Genomic DNA, 25,616 nt, shown 5'->3' with positions numbered 1-25,616 from the left:
GGCCCGCCCCAGCCGCCGCCGCCGCCGCCGCCGCCGCACCACCCCCCGCACCACCACCACCACCACCACTACTACTACTACAATCACCACCACCACCACCACCTCCTCCCGCAGAGCCCCTACCTGCAGCACGGCGCCGGCGCCGGCCCCAAGGCCGCGCCCAAGCCGCCGCTGAAACATGAGCCCAAGCACGCGGGCCCGCAGCCCCAGGACGCGCCGAAGAAGAAAACAGGTGCGGGAGGCCGGGGATAGGGCCGGGGCCGGGGACCGGGGGGGAGCGGCCGGGGACCGGGACCGGGAGCGGGAGGTCGGGGGGGGGAGGGGAGCCGGGGATCGGGCCCGGGGCGGCGGCGGGGACCGCGGGGGAGAGGGGAACCAAGCCAGGGGCGGGGGCGGGCGGGGATCTGGCTGGGGCTGGAACTCGGGCCGGGGATCGCGGGGTCCCGGCAGGCGCGCGGGGGGTGGCCGTGACGGCGGAGGAGGGGAGCGGCCCGGCCGGCGTGACCTTCCCGGCGGCGGGGCGGCGCGGGCCCGGCGGGGGCGGCCCGGCTCCCCGCGGGCGGGGGCTCGGCCCGGCTCCCCTCCCCCGGCCCGGCTGGAACATTCTCCGCGGCTCTCGGGCCGCTTCCTGTCCGCCATGTTGGGAGCCGGGCCCGGCGCGGGGAGCCGCCGGCCGGGCCTTGGACCCCCCCCGCGCCGGCCGCACCCAAGCCCGCCTCCCGCCGCAGCGGCCCCTGGCTGGGCCTGGGCGGGGGCGGCCGCTCCGGGCCCGCTCTGTGGGGCCGGCGGCTCGGCGCGGCCTGCGCGGGGCTCGGCTCAGCGGGCACGTTTCCCGCGCCGCGGCTGGGCGCCGAGCGGCGCGGGGAGGCCGAGGGGGTGAGGCGGAGAGAGGGGGGGGGTGAGGCGCCCTGGCGGGGGGTGGGCAGCCGGGGGGGGCCGCGCGCGGAGGGAGTGGGGGGAGCAGCCGGGGGGGGCCGCGCGCGGAGGGAGTGGGGGGGGGCGGCCGGGGGGCCGCGCGCGGAGGGAGTGGGGGCCGCGCGCGGAGGGAGTGGGGGGGGGCGGCCGGGGGGCCGCGCGCGGGGCCGGGGGGGTTGAGGCGGAGGGAGTGGGGGGGGCGGCCGGGGGGCCGCGCGCGGGGCCTGGGCGCTCGGCGGCGGGCAGGGCCGCGTGGGGCGCTGGCGGGGCCAGGCCCGGCGCTCTGGGTGGGGGGGGGCGGGGGCTGGGCGGGGAGGCCGGGCCGGCCCCTGGCAGTAGCAGCACATGGCCCGGGGGCGGGGGGCTGGCACGTTGGGGGGAAGCCCGCTCAGCCCGGCTGCAGGGGCCGGCTCCCGCCCAGCGCCTTGGCTTGCATCGTTTGGGCGGCCTGGCCCCGGGCCTGGGGGCACGGGGCAGGGGAGGTTTTATTCCGAATGGAGGTACTCATTTGTGCAGCAAAGATGGCTATGTTTAGCCTCCCCCCCCAGTCCTTTGTGTGAGCCGAGTAGAGACTGGCCCTTTTCCCCTCCGATCCGAGTTGGAGGGGGTGGGAAGGGGAGATGTACAGGCTTTACCTTAGGTTTGTTCAATGTACATTTTGTTCGAAAGCTCCCCACTGTAAGTGAGGACAAACACTGGGTTGTGGGTTAGCGAGCGATTGGAGGGAAGCACCTCGCTTCTCTGGAGTCAGACCTTCAGTAAGCAGGATTAAGCTTAAATTGATTTTATTAGGGCTCCATGTTTGTGACAGGTTCTAGAACATCACATTGAAATATAAAATTTCAGTGCAATGTGCATTCAAACACCACTCTTCAGGAAACCTTTTGTGCCCTTCAAATGCAGGCAATGGCAGCTTTGCCTCCATGTCTGGAGAAACTGGGGAATTCTTTAGACTCTATGAGAAAATTTAGCTGGTGTTCTGTATTTGCTGAAGGCTCAAAAAGAAATTACTCTGCTAATAACATAACAGCAATAGATTTCTAAGGCCATGATTCTGTGAGTGGAATCTTAGACTCATTTGGATTTTCATCACAATTAATGGGACTCCACATGGGGATACGGGCCCGCCTGCTCAGATCTGGTTGCAGGATTAGGACCTGAGAAATAAAACTCTCTGTACAATATGGGGTCTTTCAGTCTCACAGATCTCAAGTGCTTTTTGGGTATATTTTATCACCACTGAAAAGCTGCAACCTCGTGGGTGCAGTAGTTTAACAAATAACACAGAAACCCTACATAATGGTTTAAGGCTGCAAAGTCAAGAATCCCATATTCATTTGAAACTATGGGTGAGACCTTAGACACATTTGAATTTGGCCAGGACACACTGTACATTCTTCACCAGGGCTAGGGTATCATTAATAACATAAGGGGTCAGGACCTTAGTTTTTCATCTCTTGCCATAGATGGCAATTCTGGCCAATGCAGTGCATCTCTCGCCTCCCAGCATTATCCTGGCCTGTACTGAATTAATGCCTCTACTACTGAATGGCTTATTCAGTCATCAGCACCTTTAGAAGTAGGGTACCCGCCTGCCACTACAGACCAAATGTTGTCATTCCTTGGCCTGGTCTACACCTAAAATTTAGGTCAGCCTACCTACATCACTCAGGGATGTGGAAAAATTTTACAGTGTGCAACATAGGTCGACCTAACCCCCACTGTAGGTGCAGCTATGTTGATGAAATAATTTCTGTGGACCTAGCTACCACCTCATGAGGGGGTAGATTTACTACAGTAATCAAAAACACCCTTCCATTGCTGTAATGTGTCTACACTACAGTGATGTAGTTGCAGGTGTGCCTCTGTAGCACTTGTAGTGTGGACATACCCTTGGTTTGTGAGAGCACAGGCTGAGGTGGTATAGTTGTGCTACTAAAAAACCCAGTAACGCTGTTGGCTGGTGTTATGATATGACTGTGCACAGAGGACATTTTTTTCTTATTGAAGAATTAAAACTAAATGAACCGTAAATTCCCACAATGGTCCTATAATATATAAGAATGTGTGTTCTCATTAGAACTAATGCTGCTCTTATCCCCAGCGCAAGAGTGGTTAATAACCTTCACTTATGCCTTCAGGATGTGGGCTTTCAGCATGGCCACCATGACACCACCACTGAGCTTGGAGCATGGGTGTAAGTGGTCCTGCCAAGTGCTGGCAGATCTCTTCCCCTGTCCCGGCATTATTTTGTCTAGCTAGTGTATTTTAAAAATAAAATGTATTGGTACTTGTCCATAACAAAAACAATTGGCCAAATTAGAAAATGTGATATAAGATCACAGATAACACTACACATTCATTAATTCTCCACACAATACAGCATCAGTATTTTAAGCTTCATAAAGCTTCCTGGGAGAGTGACAGCACATTGTCTCGTTGTGATTAGAAAATCATTCCTTTCTGGTTTTCTTACTTTGCCTGCGAATTAGGTATATGTTGCAACTGCTCTGCAATATCTTCCTTTCAATACCCAGGTAAAATCCCAGCTCTTGTATTAGTGGAAGGAAGGCTGTATTCAAAAGTAGAGATCCCAGCCACTTCTCTGGGGGCTTGATTCTGCTTCCAAGGAAGTCCGTGGAAAAACTCCCATTGCCTTCAGTGGTGTGAGACTGGTCTTTAAGTGATTTTATAACTGGCAGTCCAGATGGTCCTTCAGAGCATTCATTCCAAATACCTCACTTCCATTAATTGAAAACTAAACTGTGGGTAAGGATCTGATCCTAAATCCATTGAAGTCACTCTGGAATTTTTCTGTTGACTTCATTAGACTCTGCATGGGACTGGGATTCCTAAATTCTGTTCTCAAGGAACTGAAGGGAAGAGTCTCCAGACATTTCTCTGGCCCACAAACCCCTTTAATGACAGAAAAATAAAAATAATCCTAAAACTTACCTATTTCCCTGTTACAGAAGGTTATTTGTATGTTGGGTGAATAAGACCATCAGCACAGAAATTTGGAATTGTGTTAGCATCTTTCTGCCAAGAACAGTATTTAAACATGGTTCTCCAGAAAAGTGGTAGCTAAAGCAGACTGATCCCCACCCACACAGAGTCCGCTCCACACCCACACAGATCACATTGCAGGACTGGGGTCATGGTTTCAAATCTCAATGTGGCCAGGGCTTTGTTTTTAGAACTTGTATTACTGATGCCTGTGAAAGTTTTGAACACTTACTGGTATGTTATAGTAAAGTTTAGAAAGCTGTTAGCATGCCATGTGCATTTAGTCTTTTTAAAACGTTCTTTTGCTGGCTACCCAAAAGGCTATTAGGGACTTGGACTGTATCAAAAATAGATGTCAAGGTGCCCCAAACCTGCATGCTAATGAGTCTTACACAATCATCTGCAGGTGAGTGTAATAGGGGACTGACTAGGTATATGGTGAAACAAACTATTAAGCAAAATAACTGAATAAAAATAACACCCAAGTTAACTTTCCAATATACCTGAAAGCTGTAGTATGCCTTTGGACTAATGCCTGTCAAATTCCAGTTTAAAAATGCCCTTCTGAGGTCTTCTTTGGGGTCTCATGGCCAAACAAAACATCTGGAAACATACTTCTGTGTGTTTCTAAAACTTGACAGTGGCAGAATAAGCTTCTCTATTTGAAGTGCATTTTTACAGCTGTGAAGCGAAGACCTTGTATTCCAAGCATTAGCTTGGAGAGAACTTAGGCCGTTCATGTAAATGCCTGAAAACTGGAACTTTAAACTGTTGACACTCTTAATAAAGTCAAAAGCAAAATCCATTACAGTTTTTCTCACTCCTGATGCATGGTGGTCTTATGATCATTCTCTTTATTTTGTTTTATTAAATAGTGATGTCACAAAAGGCCTTATACGGTATCTTATCCTTGAAAAGACTTGCTCTCTGCATGTCACCCTGAAACTAATTTTCAATCCTTGGCTCATCTGTTAGAATTCCATCAATCTGTGCATCGTTGGGTTGAAGTATTTATGGTCAACAATATGAATACAATTACATTATTGGAAAATTTATAGCAGTTGCTGATAGTCACACAGTGTCTTACCTTGTTTAACCTACCTCAACAAGCTGAGCAATGGGGTTCTTGCAGGAATCTCCATGGTTCAGAGTTCCACAAGATATGACCACATACCCTCGGATGCGTGGCAGCTGTATGCACGACAAGCACTGCAGCAACCCAGCTGCAGCTGTGCCGTTGCAGTGTAGACGCTACAGCAATAAAAGGGGTTTTTCTGTAGCAGTAGTAAAGCCACCCCCTTGAGAGGTGTAGCTAGATGGATGGAAGAATTCTTCCACTGACCTAGCTGCATCTGCAGTTTGGGTTAGGTCGACCTATCTGTGTTGCACGGGGCCTGAACTTTTTCATAGCCCTGAGCGATGTAGCTAAGTTGACCTTAGTTTTAGTTGTAGACCAGGCAGGAGTGTTTAGGATGCAAGATCCCTTAATTTTGAGAGGTTTCAGAGTAGCAGCCATGTTAGTCTGTATTCGCAAAAAGAAAAGGAGGACTTGTGGCACCTTAGAGACTAACCAATATGGTTAAACGTATGGAGTGGAAATCTATTATTGGTTAGTCTCTAAGGTGCCACAAGTACTCCTTTTCTTTTTTTAATTTTGAGAGTGACAGTTTTTAGCATAGCAGTTGAAGAATAACAACATTTCTGTTGGAAAATATTTGTTCTGAACTTGCTAGACCAGCGTGTCACCTGCATTACTCCATTTTTACAACAGTGTAGCTGAATCAGGCCCAAAATGTTTTCTGTTGAGGAGAACACATGGGTTTTCTTGCATCTGAAAAGTTCGACACACTCAAGCCATATTAAGGTAATTTGAGGTCCCGGAGATGCCAGGACGTGGCGGGGGGACCTTCTGGTCCCACCAGCCCTTGAAGTGGCAGTAGTGATCACTCCACCCACCCCCAAAAAATGTTGGGGGCAACACCATGGATCACCTTCCTCCTCCCAAGAGCTCCAGCAGGCCCCCCCTTTCAAAGGGGTGGCAGCAGGGAACTCCATTACTTGTTATAGTGGGTGGACTGAGCCCACTGCATTCTTCCCCGGTCACAAATCTAGTCCTCTGTTGATGTAGCGATGGTGGGGCCATCCAGAGCGATAGGTCTTGGAGTTGTGCACCATTGACGTGCATGCGACAGTTCATGCTTTTCTGCAGACATCAATGCATCAGTTGCACCTGGTCATGTTTTTGAATTTCTCTTTGCAACCACAAGGGCTAGAAACCTACTTTTTCTTTTGATGAAAGCTGAGATTCTGACGTAATCACATGATTCAATGAGGTGGGGACCTAGGTAAGGGCCTATGTTTTCTGTGCCTGAATCCAGATCTGCCAATACTTCCATTTTCCACAGGATGCCCTTTTAATACTGTAGTTTTTCAGTGGCTTGGTCTCACACTGATGGAAAAAAGAAAAAGGAGGACTTGTGGCACCTTAGAGACTAACCAATTTATTTGAGCATAAGCTTTCGTGAGCTACAGCTCACAATGCATCCGATGAAGTGAGCTGTAGCTCACGAAAGCTTATGCTCAAATAAATTGGTTAGTCTCTAAGGTGCCACAAGTCCTCCTTTTCTTTTTGCGAATACAGACTAACGGCTGTTACTCTGAAACTGATGGAAAAGTTCACCTGAAGAATTGAAGATTGTTTCTTTCCAGTCGTGTTATCTTTTTAAAGCTAATAACTCAAGCAGGGAAGTGGTGGGCCTCCTATCGCTTCTAACACTATTCTGAAATGGAGTGAGGTTACATTACAAAGGGAAATTTTCTAAAAGCATTTCCAAAGCTGATGAGCACTGGAAAATGTAGATCACAGGTGGTACTTAGGGAGAGGATGAAGTGAGAGTTAGGGCTATTTGTCTTTCACTGTCCTGGGTGCAAAAAACAGCGTTTGAGAAACAATGACAAGGTGGAAATGTAATCAGTGTCTGAATTGGATGAAGCCCTGTTGATCAACAGGGACTCTGAAGTAGCTTGTGTAGTAGTGTCCGAAGCATTCTTAAACTTATCGGAATCAAACCATATGAAAATCCACAATAACGTTGCAGTTCTCTTCAGCATTGTGAATAGCCTGATTGCTTTCTGTATGCAAAGGGATATATTATTTTAAAAAATAAGAGCTCAGAGGCCTGCTAAATGCTCTGTTGCATGTTAGAGTCCATAGAGAAGTGTTTCCTTCTAGTGGGCTTTATGTGCTTAACTCCCATCATTGAGGTGAGACCATACCCTTTACTTTGACATTAAGTGGTAAGGACCTGCTGTCGTATATCAAAGGGTGGACACTTTTTACTCTTTTTTAAAAAGCTGGTTATGTTTAGGGGTTTAATTATAGCTTTTTTTTTTTCAATCAGAAGTTTAACGTTTCACTTTTTAATTCTTGTCTTTTTGTTTTTGCCTGTTTTAGGCTACGGAGAGCTAAATGGTAACGCAGGAGAAAGAGAAGTATCATTAAAGGGCCTGTGTGCTGATGAAACAACCAACCCATCTTCCAGGGTACCAAATGGCAGCCAGCAACTTGTAGACACTAATGTAAACCCAAAGCAGACTGTTAAGGTCAGCACCTTTGGGAAAGCTGGAATCAAACCCAAGAACTTCATTCAGAAAAACAGTATGGACAAAAAGAATGAAAAAATTTATGAGAATAAACTTAGAGAAAATCAATCCTCAGACAAACCAGAGGCAGTATCTATTCCAAATGGTGTTGTAACAAATAGTTCTGGTTATATCACTAATGGCTATGTAGGCAAAGGGGCAGATAACGATGGCAGTGGGTCTGAGAGTGGATATACCACACCTAAGAAACGGAAAGGCAGGCGTAACAGCGCCAAGGGTTGTGAGAACTTGAATCTGGTGCAGGACAAAATAATGCAACAGGAGGTCAATACCCCATCCTTAAAACAGGAACTTGAGAGTTTCAAGACCGACTATAGTGAACAAAAGGGAAACAGAGTTGACAATACTAAGCCTGTTTGGAAGTATGAAGCTGGGGCTGGAGGAGCAGGCCGTGGGAAAACTGGGGTTGGGGAGGTGCAACGAAAAAACTCTGATGCCAAACCTGGGATTAGCAGCAAAAAGTTTGATGACCGGCCCAAGGGGAAGCATGCATCAGCGGCTGCATCAAAAGAGGACTCGTGGACCCTGTTTAAACCACCCCCAGTTTTTCCAGTGGACAACAGCAGTGCTAAAATAGTTCCTAAAATAAGTTATGCAAGCAAAGTTAAAGAAAACCTCAACAAAGCAGCTCAAAACCCATCTTCTTCTCTGTCGTCTTCATCGTCGTCTTCATCTACTGGAGAAACGCAGGCCCAAATGCCGAGTCGACTGTCCCAAGTCCCCATGTCTGCTATGAAGTCTGTTACTTCTGCTAGCTTTTCAAATGGGCCCATTTTAGCAGGGACTGATGGGAATGTATATTCCCCAGGGAGCCAGCCACTGCTCACAATGGCTGCCAGTACTGTACCATCAGCCTCTCCTGAGTCAGTACACCAGGACATAAGTGCAGCTTCACCAGCCGCTGAACAAAAGAAGTCTAGCCTTTTTATCTACCCTTCAAATATGCAATCTGTGCTTTTGGGCACAGCACAGGTGGATCTGCCATCTCAGACAAATCAGCAGAACCTGGGGGATATCTTCCAGAACCAGTGGGGTTTATCATTTATAAATGAGCCCAGTGCTGGGCCTGAGACTGTTCTTGGGAAATCAACGGATAATAAAATAATGGAAGTGACATTTCAAGGGGAATATCCTGCCACTTTGGTTTCACAGGGTGCTGAAATCATTCCCTCAGGAACTGAACAACCTGTGTTTCCTAAGGCTTATGAGCTGGAAAAACGGACTAGCCCTCAAATACTTAGTGGTATTATAAAGCCTGGGACTGCTAGTGAGATTGGAGTCTTGTCTTTGGAGCCACATCACATAGGTGACCTGCAAATGGCAGACACCAGTAGCCAAGGTGCTTTAGTGTTCCTCTCAAAGGACTATGAACTAGAGAATCCCTTGGCTTCTCCTACGAACAATTTGTTAGCCTCCGCCAAAGATCAGAGGTACCAGAGAGGCCTAGAAAGGAAAGATAGCTGGGGTTCTTTTGACCTGAGGGCTGCTATTGTATATCACACTAAAGGTAATGGTTCAAGTTGTTTCCTAATGGGGCTCTTAATTGGTTTGGGAAAATCCAATCCTGTAAAGGTTGCATCCCTTGATTTTAAGAATGGCGTTCTTGCTCCGTCTTTGTTGGCCATAGCAGAATAAGAATGTTTGTTTTTAAAATACTCTAGCAGTTACTTGATTTATTCATTCAAGCTATGTTAAAGGTGCTCATTTCTCTATTCATGTGGGTAAGTGTGTGAGATTTGGTAGAAGTAATAGTTACAGCTGTTTTACCTTTGGTGCATGTTTGTGTCAAACTCATGTACGGTAAGTAGATCTTCCAAAACTTCCTGATGTTGAAGGGGGTGAAAGCTCAGCAGTGGACCCACTGGTTTACCTGGTCTGTTCCTCTTGTTTTAAGGCTGTCTGTCTCCAACAACACTTCAGGGGTTGCTCTTAAAAAAATGAGCTAGGTGTCTGATATGTGGCATGGATATTTACAGCCAGGAGCCAATAGAATAAAATGACTAAAATTACCCTTCATTCTTGTTTGGCTCAGAAGTTTCTGGATATTCACAAGCTCTCTGCCTCTTCTTGACAGCTCTGCAGTTCAGTTAGCTAGGTGCTCCCTTGGCTTGTTGTTGCTTATCTACCTTTTGGGCAATTCCCTTTTATTTTTGCTACCTCTTCTCACCAACACCCCCTCCCCTTCAAAGAAAGAGTGCTCCAGGCAGCCTTACATGAAGTATTCCTTTCGGGGGAGAGCTGAATGATAGCTGCTCAGAAGTGGGGGGACAAGATTTCTTTCATGGCCTAAGTGGAAATTTAATGCATTATGACCTATTGCAGAGAGAGTGCAAAATTACCTCTCCAAGGTCTTCACAATTCATTCAGGTGAAGCTTAGAAATCTTGGTGGCTTTGTTTGTTGTTAAGCAACTCAAAAATTATCCTGGGTCAGTGTAATTTCTTAACCCTCTATGCTCTAGTATTCTCACTGGGAATAACAACCTAGTGTCTGTCAATTTATTTTTATCTACACTTTCAGGATTTCTTTTAGTTTCTTTTAGTCATGAAGCAGAGCTTTAGAATTTTGTGTGTTCCTTGCACCTGTTGAGTCTTGAATCTTGGCCAGCTTTTCAGAGAAAACCAGGAACATTGGGAAGTAGAGTTCCAGACGAGCCTAATCCTGCCATGTCTGGAGATTTCTGCAACAGTTGCAAACTTGGGTTTTTATTTTCTTTTTGCTCAGTTTAAATTTATTTTTTAAAGAAACGAAGTAGCCATTCTGTTACCACTGTTCTTTAGATCTCTTCCCTTCTTCGGTCAGCTGGGCAAGACAGTCTCCACCTGAACAGTACTAGCTACAGTGGAGGTGATGAACACTCCCCTCCCCTGTTCTGTGATGGAGCTAATCATTGTCAATGGCAGAAATAAACAATGGGAATGAAAGCACTTCTAAACTAATTGCAGCTCTTCCCTTTCCTTTGCCGACCATCCCCTCCGCCCACACCTGTACACACGCTTTTTCCATTTTGGCCCATCCAGAGTAGTAACTCTGGTCATATTATGATTCTGGGATGTGTTTGGGGTGAGCTGGAGTTCTCTGCCCCAATGTCCTTCTCAGGTGCCTTCTTGATTTCTCAACCTGCCTTCTCCTGTACCAATTTCCAGACGACATCTTGGCTTCAGCCTAGAAGATAATGGGTGGATGGCTCTTGTAATCAGTGCCATACGAATCATGTGACATGGGTTGCTGGGAGGAACCTGAGCTTGCATTTACAAGTCAGTACTCATTAGATGCCTTTCCTGGTTTGGGGAGTGGAAACCGAAGTCCAAATTAGAGTGTCTTCCCATTTTCCTGCTTCCTGGTTCATCTGTATGTTGGCATTTGTTCTGAAAGGATTCCAGTGTGATTTGGAGCATATTTTCTGAAGTGCCATTTTATGGATCAGTGGTATGAGACGTACTGCTCATCCTGACAGACAGCTGCAAAAAGTAATTACTCGTTAAGGCCATGATATTGCGATCAAATCCTGGTGGGTGACCAGGCAGAACCCAATTGAAATTGGTGAGCTCCACACCAGTGCAAGGGTCTGTCTGCCCACATCCAGTTACAGGACACGGGCCGTATCAGTGATCTGCACATGTGGATGAAAATACCAGCACCATTCTCTTGCTTATGTTCTGTTGGCCTACAGTCAGACCAGAGCACTGACGCAAACAGCTCTAATAAAATGTCTAACAATGTTTTAAGAACAGCAAAATAATGGTAAGTTCCCCATGCTTCTGCCACGGTTTGTCTTGTGCAGTTTCCCAGCGTCCCTGATAAATAGCTGCCATGTTCCTATTCAGTAACACAGAATGATTTGTCTGACTATCTCCCAGTGGTGAGATGCTGAAAGCTTGGCTTTTGTTCTCGCTGTTGTAATTTGGGGGGAGATTTGTGCAGACTGAACAGTTAGTGTGTTTGGATTTTGGGGGTGGGGGTTAGGGAGAGGGGGGGAATTGCTCTCTCCTCAAAAGCAAATAATCAACCTGGCAAGAGAGAGGTGTTGATGGCTTGCTTCTCAGATCTGTCCTCCATCTTAATCTGGTGACTCTCGTAGTTGAGTCTTTGCAAGCTAAAACACAGGATGGTTCTGATGATACTTTCTGTACATGTATGTTCCATCCACGAGTTGAAAGTGCTTTACAAAACGTGAGTAACACTCTCAGCTTCCCATTGAAAGATGTTGCCGTCCTTTTAGTGATGGGGCGGGGGAAAACTGAGGCACGCAGCAGTACAATCACAGAGGCAGCTGGGAATAGCACTTGAGTCCTAGTCCTGTGCTCTAGGCACCGGACAGCGTTGTCTTTCCGGACAGGGTACGCTTTGCTATGCTGTCTATTGCTGGATATGGGAATTCTTGGAGTGGAATGTTTGTACTCATTCACATGTACCCAGTGTGCTTTTGCCCTCGTAAGTTTGCTGGGCGCATGGGTGTCGGGCACTGGAAACATGCTGAGGGTCTGGCAGTACTTGTGCACCTTTTTATTTCTTTTTTGGATGCTTTGAAAGTTAGTTTCATATGTCTTTCTCCCTGCTTTGCCTCCAGGCTTCCATTGATTTTTAAGGCCAAAAGGGACTATTATGATCATCTAGTCTGACCTCCTGCATAGCACTGGTCCTAGAATTTCAACTAGTAATTTCTGTAACAAATCCATAACTTCTGGGTGAGCTAAACAACCTGTCTCTTTGCTGACAACTCGTACGTCTCCTCTATGTACTGCAGTACTGTAAAAGGAATGAACTATGTGCTAAATGAGATCTTACTAGCTAAATATTGGGCCTGGTTGCTACATGGGTGGAGATTGGACGGTCATTTTGAATGGGAGTCTGAATAAACCCCAGACCTGCAGGAAGAGGGGTTGACTATGCAGGGGGCTTCACTTCCCTCGGGATCAGCACTGACCCAGGCATGGCAATGCATTAGGGGCTATTGAAGTGTCACCTCTTTGTTGAGATTAAACTGGTCTTTACCAATTCTGGTGGTGCCTTGTTTTTTAAACAAGAGTACGGTATATTTGTCCCAGCTATATGGTGGCTGAGGTAACTGCTTTCCGATTGCTTAAATGCTCCCTTTTTAAAAACTTGTTTCATATCCTAAACGGTCATGTATTGTAGTCTTTGTGTTTAAAACAGCTGCCATGTTCCAGGTCAGAGGTGGCTGCATTTCAGGGATCTCTATATATGATGCGTTGGGGTTTTGGGGGAGGGGGGGGATGCTATGTAGTAAGAATATTGTTAGCTAAGGAAAGAAGGATTTAAGTCTCATTACAAAGTAGTGAAGACCCCAAATAGGGAGAGAAAGTTAGTTATATCTACTGTTCTTTCCTGCCCTTGGGTTCTTCCCAGTGCTCCTGCTTGCTTCTTTCTTGGCTTCTCTGCTGCACCCCATGAAGAAACAAGAGCGGTCTGGGAAGTAGAGCACAGCAGTGTGGGCCGGCCACTAGTGGCTTTCACTGGAATGGTGAACTGGGTCACACAAAACAAGAGCTGTGAATTCACCGTTTTGTCTTTTGCTTCTGAAAAAAGAGAACAGAGTTTTCCTTCTGTTAGGTCTCAGTTTGACACTTTTTATGTTTTTGTGGGTCCTGAATGTAAGAAAATTCTGAGTCTCCCCTCCCCCTTTTGTCTGTGTTTTTCCTGCTGATCAGGATCCATTAATTAGTAGCTAGAACTGTGGTACAGAGTTACTGAAGATCCACACACAGTTTTAGCCTTCTGCATTGTTTCCTAGACAAAACCAGAACGTAGTATAAATCCCTCCAACCAGTAAGTAGGGACACACATCAGACCACCGCGGGGAAGCTGGTATTAAAAGCCTCCCTCTCCTAGCTTCCTTTCTAGTTTTGAGCAGGATATTTACAGTTAACATAGTAAATTGAAATAAACATCTAGCCCACAGCACTACTGAAATATGTAACCTGTTGGCCACTGGCAGGCTCTCTGGAGGGAGAGATTTTATGGAAGTTAAGTATCCATCTTTATATATGACAAATTCAGTGAGTCTTGAATCTGACTTTTGAATTTGTCATATAGAATCACATCCAGGCTTCTGTCCCTCATTAGGTTAGGCCCCTCTCGTATTGCCAGAGCCATATGTGTGGGACTTGGGAACTCCATTGAAATCCATAGGGCTCCGTGCAGGTATCTCCTTACAGGTCCAATTGTAGGATTGAGGCCTTCGATAACAGGATTCCCGATTTTCCTAGGTAAGCAGTAATTCCATAATCTTGAGCTGTATGACTGGACACTGCTGGAATGCCCTGTCCCAGACATCTCCCAGGGTCACCAGGAAGATGGAGCTCCTGCCTTTCAGAGCTGAGCCCTGGTCCAGTGGAATTTAAGAGCTTCATAGAGCAGGGATCTGGAGAGCCTAGGGTTTGGGAGACCTCATGGGAAGGGGTCTGGACCCATTGAATCTCATCCCTATTCTCCTGGAAGGGTTTGCTAGTGAAATCTTTCTGGGTTTGTGGGTCTCTGGGGAAAAGATGCACCATTTCACTTGTCATTGTTCCTGAAAATCCAGCATCTTTCTCCCCCATTACACACTTCACCGATTCTTGAAGCTTTACAGTCTTTGAGTTGAGGTCCTGGAGCAGGAACTTACTACGTATTTTTGTTTAGAGTCTGTGGGGGGGCTCCTCCCGCTTTTAAGGAATGGGTTATTCGATTCCTGGTTAAATTCTCCTTTGTATTTCTGGGGGTTACGGAAGCCTCCTCTAGGGAAAGGCGAGTGTGGAAATAAAAGGATTGTCTTGGAGCTGTGTCACTGCTGTAAATCCTGTGGGGAGCACAGAGACGTTGCAGCTCATCAGCTCATATTATTGTGTCTGAAAAAAGAGGGGGGCTAGGAGCATCTTAAACTTCCAGAGACCAGATGCTTCACCAGCATCAGTACATAAAAACTGATCCCAAAACAGAGAGAATGGAAAGCCGGGAAATCAGCTGCTAGATCAAAGGGACTTAGCCTACAATTCTAAACAGGCTTCTACTAATCGTTCCAAATTATGCAACTTTCCTTTTTCTCTGTCCTTCACCCCCTGGTTATTGTCCTGATGAATTTAAAGGGGTTTTCTGCAGAGGTCAGTTTGTTGAGCTGCCAGATATGAAGAGCCAATGAGTGAGGCACTGAGATAATCCAGAACTGTGGGGAAAACTCGAACAGGTTCATTCTAGGAAAAGCATATTGAACAAAGAATCCAACATTAAGATTGATGGAAGTATTAAGCTCATTAGTTCTGTGTTGTAATTGGCCCTCTTGAGGCAATGGGGAGAGAAGTATTCTTCCTTCATGAAACAGGGTTTCAGCAGGTAGGTAAAATGTTCAGATAGCATGGGGTGACTGCATTTCAATGTTACGGGTCAGTTAGAGGAGAGGTATTTGTTCTTATTTAGCATTTAAACCCATTTCTTATCAGAATAGTTAATTCCAGGTTTATGGCAGTCTCTCTTAGACTAATGTGATGAGCTCATAAATTATGTTCATTCTTCAGGATTTGTCAGACTGTATGCTTTGATAACCATTGCTTCAAGATAGCCAGGAATTACAGGACACTTTGCTCTAATCGCCCCCTTCCCTTCTACCTGTCCTTCTTGGGAGAAAAAGGAAGATCACATTTGGAGGCTAAAGGCTAATCTACCCCAAGTTACATCAGCACAGCTGTGTCTCTCAGGGATGTGAAAAATCCACATCCTTGAGAGACTGTTAAGCCAATTTAACCCCTTGCGTAGACAGTTGTGTAGGTTGATAGAAGAGTACTTCCATCAACCTAACTTTCACCTCTCAGGGAGGTGGCCTACTCACAGTGACAGGAGAACCCCTCCCCTTGCTCTAGAAGGGGTGTACACTGAAACACTGCAGCAGTGGAGACATAGCTTAAGCAAGCTGCGTTCCTTTTTACATCCTTTTCTCTTAGGGCATGTCTGTATCACAGAATTACATCAACCTACGTTATGTTGACATCCAGCCGCTGCAGTAATTAAATGGCTTTTGCTTGTCCATGCTCCACTCCATGTGTGTCCTCGCCAGGAGCTCTTGCACTGATTGTACCATCAGTGTGAGACGTGGGATGGCTTCTGAAAGCCAGTGAGAGTCTGTGTTTGCACTGACACTGTATTGACCTTGACTCTGTGCTGCTTGTGGAGGGGGAGCTAAGTCAGTGGCACGCAGCAGCTACGTTGGCGGGAGCGAAATTGTGGTGTAGTCACTTACATAGTTAGGTTGACAAAGCTACCTTGTGTCGACCAAACTCTGTAGTGTAGACCAGGCCTTAGATTACAAACATCGGACAACTTTTTGCCTTTCTCATTTAGTCCTGTATGAGTCCGTCTTCCAGTGTCGGACATGCTCAGCTGTAGTATAGCGTTCACACTCCTGGCCAAATGAAAGCACAGAAGCCAAGAACTTTTCCTGTTTGTTTGTTTTCTTTTCATGAAAGAGTGGTGGTGTAAGGGGTTTGAACTCCTCCTCCTCTTCTGATGTAACTGATTTGAATCATTACAGTATTTGATAGTAACTTAATTGTTATATAGCTAGCAAGAGGGGTCGTGGTTTCCAGTTGTCTTTTCCTTTTTCACCCCACTGGACAAGACTGTCCGTAATGGTGGTGATCTTTAGCAGCTAAGAAATGACGCATGCACCTTGTCATTTTGAATGGGCAAGCGTAATGCCACTTTGCACTTCCGATAGATGCTTCATTTCACCTCCTAGAAGGCTGCATTGCATTGATGAATAGTGGTCACTTATGGCACCGACCTCTCTCAGGCGGTTGTGAGGCTCAGTTAATGTTGTGTAAAGCACTTTGTGTCATCTGATGAGGGCAGAGTATTGTTGTTATGAGGACATGAAAATAACAGGCCTAGTAAAATTTTGTGGCTGGCTTTGTTACAAAAGGCCTAAATATTATCGAGTTCTCGCTGCATGTATTGATACGCAACTTCTGGCCCACAGAGCTTGCCATATAAGCAAACAAAACACCGGTGGGGAAACAGCAGTACAAACAATTGATTGAGGTGGCATTTGGCATGTACCAGGTTAAATCCATTAATTTTTGTAGGTATTCTCTCCCCCCCCCCCCCCCTTCCATGCTGCCTAATTTCCTTATTGCCTAGTTCCAGTGTTCGTGGGCCCCACTTCCCATCCACGTCCCGCTTAGCAGTTACTAGCTTCGCTCTCGGAAAAGAATTCTTAAAGCTGATTCATTTTATTTTGCAGCATATCTGCTCCTTCCCCACAAGTAATAACAGCCACATTTCCAATATTAAGACACAAATAAACCTCCTTAAATATTTTAAGCCATACAATAAAGACCAGTTAAATGAATAACCCTGTTTCTTTTCAAGAGGACTCAAGATCTGTTATGAAATATAGTTTGCCTTCCTTACAGAAGTCACATTTTGTGTTTCTTGCTTTTGGTACCCTGCATGTGAATTTGTGTAGGAGAGACTCATTTAAAAGCGCCGTCACTGTATGTCTTCGTTGGGGTTAGATAAATAGAAAATGTGCTTTCTTTTAGCGAGCATTTGTTTAAATTGGCTCCAGGATGCTTTTATAACGAAAGCTGTATGTTGAGCAAGTAGTTTGGCAATCTCTTTGGTGTTTCTGTGCATACTTTTGTGTCTCAGGCCTGGTCTACACTAGAAAATGAAGGCATCTTAACTACATTGTTTAGAGGTGTGGAAAAAGCAACACCCCTGAGTGGCATAGGTAAGCCAACCTAACCCCCAAAATAGACAGTGCTAGGTCAACAGAAGAGTTCTTCCATCCACCCAGCTACGGCCTCTCAGGGAGATAGGTTTCGTACACAGACGGGAGGTAGTGTCTGCATGGTGCAGCTGTAGCATTTCAAGTGTAGACAAGTCCTCATTCTCTAATATGTTTGCGGAAATGCTTCTTACTGGTTTCATGGTGATCTGAGTCAAATACCATTTCGTATGCCATGCTTCAGCAGGTCTGTGCTGTGAACCAGGAGACACTTTTTCTGGCAGTTATAATTTCACATGCTGTAACTGTCTACTCGTAAAAATCAGAACTTCAGGCTACTTGTAGAGGTTGTAATAGTTGCTGCTAAGGGGTGTTCCAGTCAGTCTAGTAAATTTTGAGTTGGGTCGTGATTTGTAAGACTGGAAAGTGGCAAGTGACACATCTCGTTTCTGATGCGAAGTTGGGCCTCTAACTTCTGAGGCTGCATTGCAGCTGCTTCTAGGCCTCTGACTACCAGATCCTTCAGGCCTAATTCCCCTCTGTTGCAACAGTTCTAGTATAGTGCTAAGCCTGAAAATGAAAGCGTGTCCTGAAGCTTCACTAAGTGTACCGTAGTGCTGCAAAACACTAACTCTCTCTCTCTCTCTTTTGCCTTCACAGAAATGGAATCTATTTGGAATTTGCAAAAGCAAGGTAAGAATTTTAAAAAATGAAACAGTGACATGAGTAACAATGAGCTGTTATATTAAACCAAGACCACTGAAGAGCCGAGCATGGTTAAGCAGTATTCTGAGCAAAGGCAGGCAGTGGGTGAGATGTCTGGGGCTTGGCTTCTAAAAGTGCTGACACTAGCTGAAGATCTGGGTGCTCAGAAGTGGTGGCCGTGAGGACTGTAAAAGCCCCATCACGAAATGTAAAAAGACAAAAGTCAGGCTAGGTCTGATAACTCCTGTAATTCTGTAATTGCTGGTGTCAGACTTCACCCAAATATCAATCTTAAACTTTCCTGGGTGTCCACATTTCAGCTGTGAAATGAAGTTTCTTTTCACTTGTGGGGAAAACGCTAAATGAAGACTGTCACAGAGTCCCCGGGCGATGCTCTGGAACTGCTCCCTACGAAGCCAGGCAGGACTCTGGGGAAGTCTCCTTTCTGTGAGCAGCCTGTCTGCAGGAGACACAGCTCACACAGCTTCCACTTTCCTGGGTCTGACCTCGGAGCATTCAGCCTCCTCTGCCCCTCCGTGCACTTCCCACAGCAAGTCCACCCAGGCAGGGTCCTGGGGAAGCCTCCAACTCAACAGTCAGACGGGACTCTCAGCCAGCCAGTAAAAGAGGTTTATTAGACGACAGGAACAATGTCTAAAACAGAGCTTGCAGGTGCAGAGAACAGGATCCCTCAGCTGGGTCCATTTTGGGGGGCAGTGAGCCAGACAACCACGTCTGCACTTCACTCCATGTCCCCAGCCAGCCCCCAACTTCCTCACTCTTCAGCCCCTCCTTCTCTGGGCTTTGTCCCTTTCCCGAGCCAGGAGGTCACCGGATTCCTTTGTTCTCCAACCCTTTAGTTCTCACCTTGCAGGGGGGAAGGGCCCAGGCCATCAGTTGCCAGGAGACAGAGTGTCGGCCATTTATGTACACTGGCCCTTTGCTCTGCAATATTACACCCCCTTATCCCACCCACTAGAGACTTAAGAAATGCCATGGGGAAACTGAGGCACCCCTACAGTATTCTGAGGAAGCATTAAGAACAGTCCCACTTCATCACAAAGACCTTTGTACTTTTGCTGTATTACTGCACTGATCTAATGTTGGGAGCGAGCACTCATCTGTGTGGAGTCAGTTAGGCTCTTGAATACATTGGCTGGGGGTGCTGTTGCTGGGAGTCCACTGGAACGCTGCCCAGCTCTTTTGTATAGAGGAAGTAGATCACTGACCTGTCAGCAAAGAGGAAACTGCCTTTTAAATTGTGGCAGTTCAGGGAGAAAAAAGGAGGTTTTTTAACAATTAGCTAAGTGTTTTGCTGGTTTGCGGGTCTCTTGCTCATGAATATTTTCTGCTTCAGAACCTGAACGCAGTTTGTTTAAAGCTGAGTTTAATTTTTCTTTTCAGATCCCAAAAGGATAATCACTTATGATGAAGCCATGGAATGTCCAGATCAATGAAGGTAGCAGGACAAGACTGCCTATTATAACCTTTCTGCAGCGTGATGCTGTTCACAGGGGACAAAAGGCTTTTATGCTCCTTCTAAATCTTCAGTGCAGCAGAGGAACCATAACTAGAATCACAGGATAATATATACAAATTATATATAGTTATTTAAAAAATGGCGACTGAAAGTAATTAGACTTCTTAAGGAATCTGAAAATTTATTTCAGCAGACTTCACACATGATTATTTAATCTCCGGTACTGAATAGGTTTTTTAGTTTTGTTTTTGTTTAAAGAGCAAATGCAAATGATTAACGAGTACAGACTCAATTCACAAGCCTGGTTCTAAAGTTCCTGCTGTCATCAACATGGGCAACAGTGACGGTTGGAGAGGCATTTCCACTTTACAAGGTTTCTGTTTCTTGTTCTGTGACTGTAGTGATACACTAATCACAGGGAAATCGGGATGTTTCACCATCCTTCATCTCCCCTTCCCCTCCTTTTTGTTTTATTTTGTTTTACTTTGAACCCTGTGCGAATGCTGGAGAAACACCTTGAAGTTTGCAGGGTTTCCTTTTTTCCAGAGAATATAATCTGCATGTCTTGCCAGGAGTAAAACAGCCCATCAGGTGCTGAGAAAATTGTCTTAAAGCATCGTTCTTCTAGGGGGAAGATTGTAATTCTGCAGTTCTGGGATGCACGTTGGTTTTACAGAGTTGACAAAACTCCGGTTACACTTTGGACTATTACAACTGAAGAGCTCTTTCACGAGTGTCATTTTAAAAGACAACATGCAAAACAAGCAATTGGTTTAGGCATTTAATATGGAAAAAAAACCCTGTTCCCACACTTTTATGCCATTGTATCACTGGGAGCAAAAAATATATATATATATACATAGATATATATATCTATCTATCTCCTGCTATCAACTGTAGGTGCTTCATATTTGCTCTGTCTGTCTCTTAACACTAAATGTGCTTTTTTTCCTGTTTTCACTGAAAACCTGAAGAGAAATTGTTTGTGTTCTGCTGACTTTCACCCTTCAAGTATTTTTTTTCTCTTTAGAAATAAGTTTTTAAAAAAAGAAGAAGAAAAAAAAAAAGGAAAAAGGAAAAAAGAGAAAAAACCTATGGGAATCATAACCCTTTCCCATTTGTCCCTGAAAGCAATGGGTGAGGGAATACTGTCCCGGCCATTGGAAATATTCTTTTATATTTTAATGCAGTCTGTGTATTTCTGAGCTCTTTTGCTGCTTCTCATTATATCTCTATTAAAATATATTTTATTACAAAAGCAAAATGGGGTGGGGGGGGTAGGAATGAAAATTTAAAAATCATCAAAACCAAGGACAGCTTTCCGGCAATAGCAGAGAAGGCGGAAGAGAGTGCAGGCTTCAACTGTGCGATCCATACTGTGGCGCTGCAGCGTGTGTGTAGCATGTTAAAAATGTGTTGGTGGTGGGTGGGTTTGTTTGTTTGTTTTTACTTTGTTTTTTAAGGTGCAAAATTCCTGGGGTCCAATGTAGGACTGATCAGTTAATCATTAGTGAAACAAAACAAGTTTTCTGGCCTGTCCAAATTCCATACATATACAACTCTTAAATATTCTTGTATGCTCACAGCTGAGTGCTGGCTAAAATATTTGGGCATTTAGGTTGACAGGAGTTAGCATCTGGTAAAATCAGACTGGATCCCATGGGGCATTAGGGGAAGGAAGTAACCCCATTACTTTTGCCTACTCTTTGTGCTTAGATGTATCTACTCTTTTTAAAAAGAAAATAATTAGGTATGTAGCATGCGTGTCTTTTTTTTTTTTAATTGTTTCATGCTTTTATTGAGGTTGTTCCTGAATGAAGCTCTCAGGTTCATAGTGGGACAAAGAAACTTTAATTTTTCCTGTACCTTTTTAAGATTGTTCGCTTTCTGCCATGCTTAGTTTTAAAAGTATAACGATGGATTGCCTACTCCATTTTATGTATTAGTACACTGTATATATATATATGACATAATATATATATATAGTAACAAATAACTTACTGTATCAGTCCAGGTTCAGAAACTTGCGGTTGGCCAGTTGCGGAATGATTCTATTTCACCTATAAACTGTATCACCTTTACAGGTGTTTGTAACTTTCAAATGTACAATGTGTTTACAGATGTGCCCTGCATCTAGTCCCCCCAAGCTCCTATTGTTTAATTCTGTTAAGTCTCCTGACTGCTTGCCAAAAGTTGGAATTGCTGTTGGTTCCTCTGTGAAAGAGAACTGATGCATTCTTGAGCTTTAAAGTGTTGAACAAACTGGAAAATATAACTTAAAAGAGTGAGGCAAAAAATGTTTGGGTTTTTTTTAAATGTTTCAGGTCAATAGCAAAGTCTCTAGTTTGTTTTACAGGCTTTAAAGTTCCGCTGTATATTTATTTGCCTTGTGTAATCACTTGCCGCCTTAAGGGCTGGATTCCATATATTTAAAAAACCCCTGTTTTGCTTGCACGGGGTATAAAGCTGTGCCCCCCAACATCTGCTTTTACGGAACAGCAATATCTTCTAAATGGAATCTGACCCTTAGAGTTTAGAAATGTGTCTTAGTCTTGCTGAGTATTGAGGAAACTCACTTTAGCCAATCCAGTGCATCTTTCAAATAATGAAATAAGTTCTCAAAAGAAACTGAATAAAATAATCTCTAAATGTTTGTTCCCCCTGCTTTTCTCACACCACTGCCTTGCCCCTTCCCTCGGGCCGTTGGTATTTGATGCAGAAACACCTTCTACAGTTCTCTCCATTTGTGTGTTTGAGCATCTCGTCTCCTAAAATATTTCACCGTCTGCCTCCTCCACTCGAAAGCTCCCTTGGTTGTACCGTTGGCTTCAAGCAGTTAAGAAATTCTCTTTCTGGGAGCCCTGTAGTTCCAGCTTGCTAACAAAGGCAGTATTTCTGGGCAACAAGTTGGATACCTTTTATTGCCTAGGGACAGGCAGGACCATGGAATAAACTTCCTTTGTGCTGTTTTGTAACACTTAACCCTCTCTGTGTCTGCAGTCTTTCTCCTTAAGTCCTCACACAATTCTTTACTGAGCACTTATTAAAAAAAAATCTTAAGAGTTAATCTGTTTTCTGATTATTTTTGTGTAAATTTATAAAAACAAATTCATCTGTGACTAACTCAGCCCATTCAAACAATGCTATTGTTTACTGATAGGTCTTTTGAATTTTCCTTGGACTCAGAGTATTAGTACTGTAGCATAAACCAAATACAACCTGGAAAAGGTGCCACCTTCTCCCATTCTGGGGACTGAACATGGTGTGTGTGGGGGGGGGGGTGCAGGGAGGTGGGACACACAGACTAGGAATTGAATGAATGTGTGTGCAAGTATTTTATTCATGTTTGGAGAACGAACTTTGTATTTATTTTGTGCCATTTATTTTTATTACACTGAGTAAAATAAGTTTAAAACAAAAGCCTAAAATAAGTGTAGGATTCGAAAGTGGCACTAAGAACGAAATCATGATCTATTTTTTTAATAGCAGTGAAGATACTAATTCAGGTTAAAGGCTTCTTTTAACTTTCTCTTTTGAATGTAGGCCCTATGAGTCAACCTACTCTTCCCTCCCCCCCACCCCCCCCGTTTCCCCTACCAAGTGAAGTTTTATATTTATTTGACTATTCCTGCACAAGAGGGGGTGGGGGTCTACATGTCCTCTCCCTTTCTCCTGACTAAAGTCTGAACCCCCCCACCTCTCTCCTTTCTTCATCCCTCTAGTGGCAGGTTTCGTTGGGGTATTAGCTGTAATGTGTCTTGCACAAATGAAACCTGAATGTGTACCAAAATAAATACATGGCCGTTTCTCTTTGGTGGACTGAGGTGTGTTTTTGTCCACTCCAAGGAATGGCTTAACAGTTGCCCTGTGCTCCCCCCCCGCCCGTGATGGAGATTGCTGTCCTTTCATTGAGACAGCATTGGTCTCTCTGCTCTCCTCATTTGGTATCCCATCAGACTGGCAGGGCTGCGGTTAATCTCAAGTTTTTGATTTCTTTTTGATTTAAGGGGGAAAAAAAAAATCCCAGCTCAGTCATTTGGGGATCCTCATTATAGCTGCAGAAGCCAGTTGCCTGGCAGATCGGGCATTCACCTTTGAGAACTACCTGTGTAGTGTAGATGGCTTCTGGTTTTGGCAAGGCCAGGCAGAGTTCTTGTCACTAACCCATTGTGAACCATAAATCTGACTGTTTGCCTTCTTTAATTGCTGCAAACTTCTTTTCAATATGGAAAAGCCATTTTGGTGTTAAATTTGTAACTCTTATGTACTCAATGGCTGGGGGAGGGGACTGGAGAGAGCAGGCTATTTCAATCAAAAACAAAATCACTTTCTGCTTTGATAAAATAACTTCAGAGAGATGGAAATTGTCCTCTCTAACTTTCATAGGCAATTATTGTTTTTCTACCACTCCTTTCAAAGACCATGATTTTGATGCAAATACACCTTCCTCATAAACAGCTGCTAACAGGTGGTGGTGGTGGTGGTAGAAACATTTCTTGATGGTAGCATGGCAGAAAGTTGTTACATGCATAATTATTGCAGGACAACTTGTACGTGGCTAATAGTGTCTCCGTGTGTTAAGGTCTTGCTCTTTCTGATAATAGCATTTTCAAGAACTTGCTCCAGTGTCTGGTGCTTTCAGTAATCCTATCACTCGGATGGTTTTGTACGTGTTTAGTGTTTGTTTTCATTATCGAGGCTGTGTACAAAGGAGGAGGTGAGCGGGGTTAGGAGAGGAGAGAGCAAGGCTAAATATGATTCAAGCTGCTACAAGAGTTTTTCAGGTGCACAAGGCAAGATTCGCTTGCTGGTTGCAAGATCTTTGCTAAACCAAGTGTGACGTGGCTGAAGCAGGGAATGGTGGGTGAGTGGATAGAAATCCTGGCTTTTGGCACCATAGGGTTAATGGAAGTATGCCTACCCATGGAAAAAAGTAAAAGCAGTTGAGAACCATGAATCTGGACTGATGCAAGGGATTGGAAGATCTCCGGCTCCTCTACAGACACACTGCATTACACAGCTTCAAAAATGTGCCCAATTTGTATTACACCACCCAGGGTAAAGCTGGCTTCCTTATAGCCCGCCTAAAGTCCTCAAAGTTGTGTAACTTAGCACCATGACACGAGAGACTAGTGGATGTCTGAGACCGCGCAGGAGTGTTGTATTGCAACTCTGCAGTGCATTGCGAGTGACCTTGTGTTCGGAGTGTAACAATTCCCCAGTGAATCACTGCTAGGAGTGTTGGCTTGCTGTTGTGAAATGGAAGTCTCATTAAAGGAACAGAAGTCATAGCTTCGCATTCACTGGGGGATACGGAGTTGTATTTATCATTGACTGTTAATCAGAAAACTTCACGTGTGTCCAGGGTTCTAAAGCCATTTTGTAACATAGCAGTATCCCTTTTCTACAGCCTTATTAATGGGTTTAGTAGCTTCTTTAAAAAAAAAAAATCCATTTCTTTCTTTCTGTGGTATGAAAATTATACACTGCGAACATATGAACGTTCAGCAAATGTCAAACTTGCAGTTTTTCTTAAAAACGGTCTGCTTCCCGCACAGTCTCCTTAGGTGCTAAATAAGGATTCCCAAAAATGGCTACTGCTTTAGGAGGTTCTGCTTTATTCCTAAAATACATATTTTTTTGCTTAGGTGTGTTAAAGATTCAGTATTTTAACAAGGATGTTTTTGTTTTAATATGTAAATAAGAATATGCCTCTTTAGTTTGGTTTTATCCCTTTTGGGTCTGTTAGTCAAATTTTCATTTATCCTTTTGAGAAGGACTTTCTTATGACCTTGAAGACATTTCATTAAGTGTTGCATTTAGGAATGAATCTACAATTGTTCACGTCTTGGATTAATGCTACTGCTGCTATCAGTAACTCTGAAAATCAAGAATGTGATGCACTTTTTTACATGACCATATAGTTCTTCTAAGGACGATTTGACCCCCTCCTGTAACACAGCCACTAATTCTGAAGGTAACCTAGAAACTGAAATAACGGTTTGGAAGATGAGCGTAACTGATTTTGGTGCTGAACCATCTATGAGAATTACTATGCAATGCAAGCAAAAGAAAACAACTTCAAAGAACACTGTGTATCATCCCTCTCTCAGGCTGCTATTGG

At 44.8% G+C, this 25,616-nt stretch overlaps 1 protein-coding gene across 2 annotated transcripts; it reads left to right on the top strand.

The window, feature by feature from the left end:
* Positions 1–59: 59 nt before the first annotated feature.
* NUFIP2 (nuclear FMR1 interacting protein 2) lies at positions 60–23,063 on the top strand. Of its 2 annotated transcripts, XM_074974612.1 has the most exons (4): positions 60–232; positions 7,376–9,091; positions 17,968–18,000; positions 19,417–23,063. In XM_074974612.1, the coding sequence occupies exons 2-4, from the start codon at positions 7,582–7,584 to the stop codon at positions 19,467–19,469; spliced, it is 1,596 nt and encodes a 531-aa protein (XP_074830713.1). In that variant the 5' UTR covers positions 60–232; positions 7,376–7,581; the 3' UTR covers positions 19,470–23,063. The 2 variants fall into 2 exon arrangements, with proteins under 2 accessions (XP_074830713.1, XP_074830712.1); XM_074974611.1 differs by lacking the exon at positions 60–232 and having other exon boundaries at positions 7,205–9,091.
* The last annotated feature ends 2,553 nt before the right edge of the window (positions 23,064–25,616 follow it).

The sequence above is a fragment of the Natator depressus genome, chromosome 17 (genome assembly GCF_965152275.1).
Source record: "Natator depressus isolate rNatDep1 chromosome 17, rNatDep2.hap1, whole genome shotgun sequence".
Classification (NCBI taxonomy): domain Eukaryota; kingdom Metazoa; phylum Chordata; order Testudines; family Cheloniidae; genus Natator; species Natator depressus.
The sequence above is the reverse complement of the archived record's forward strand: the minus strand, read 5'-3'. Positions and strand labels throughout refer to the sequence as shown.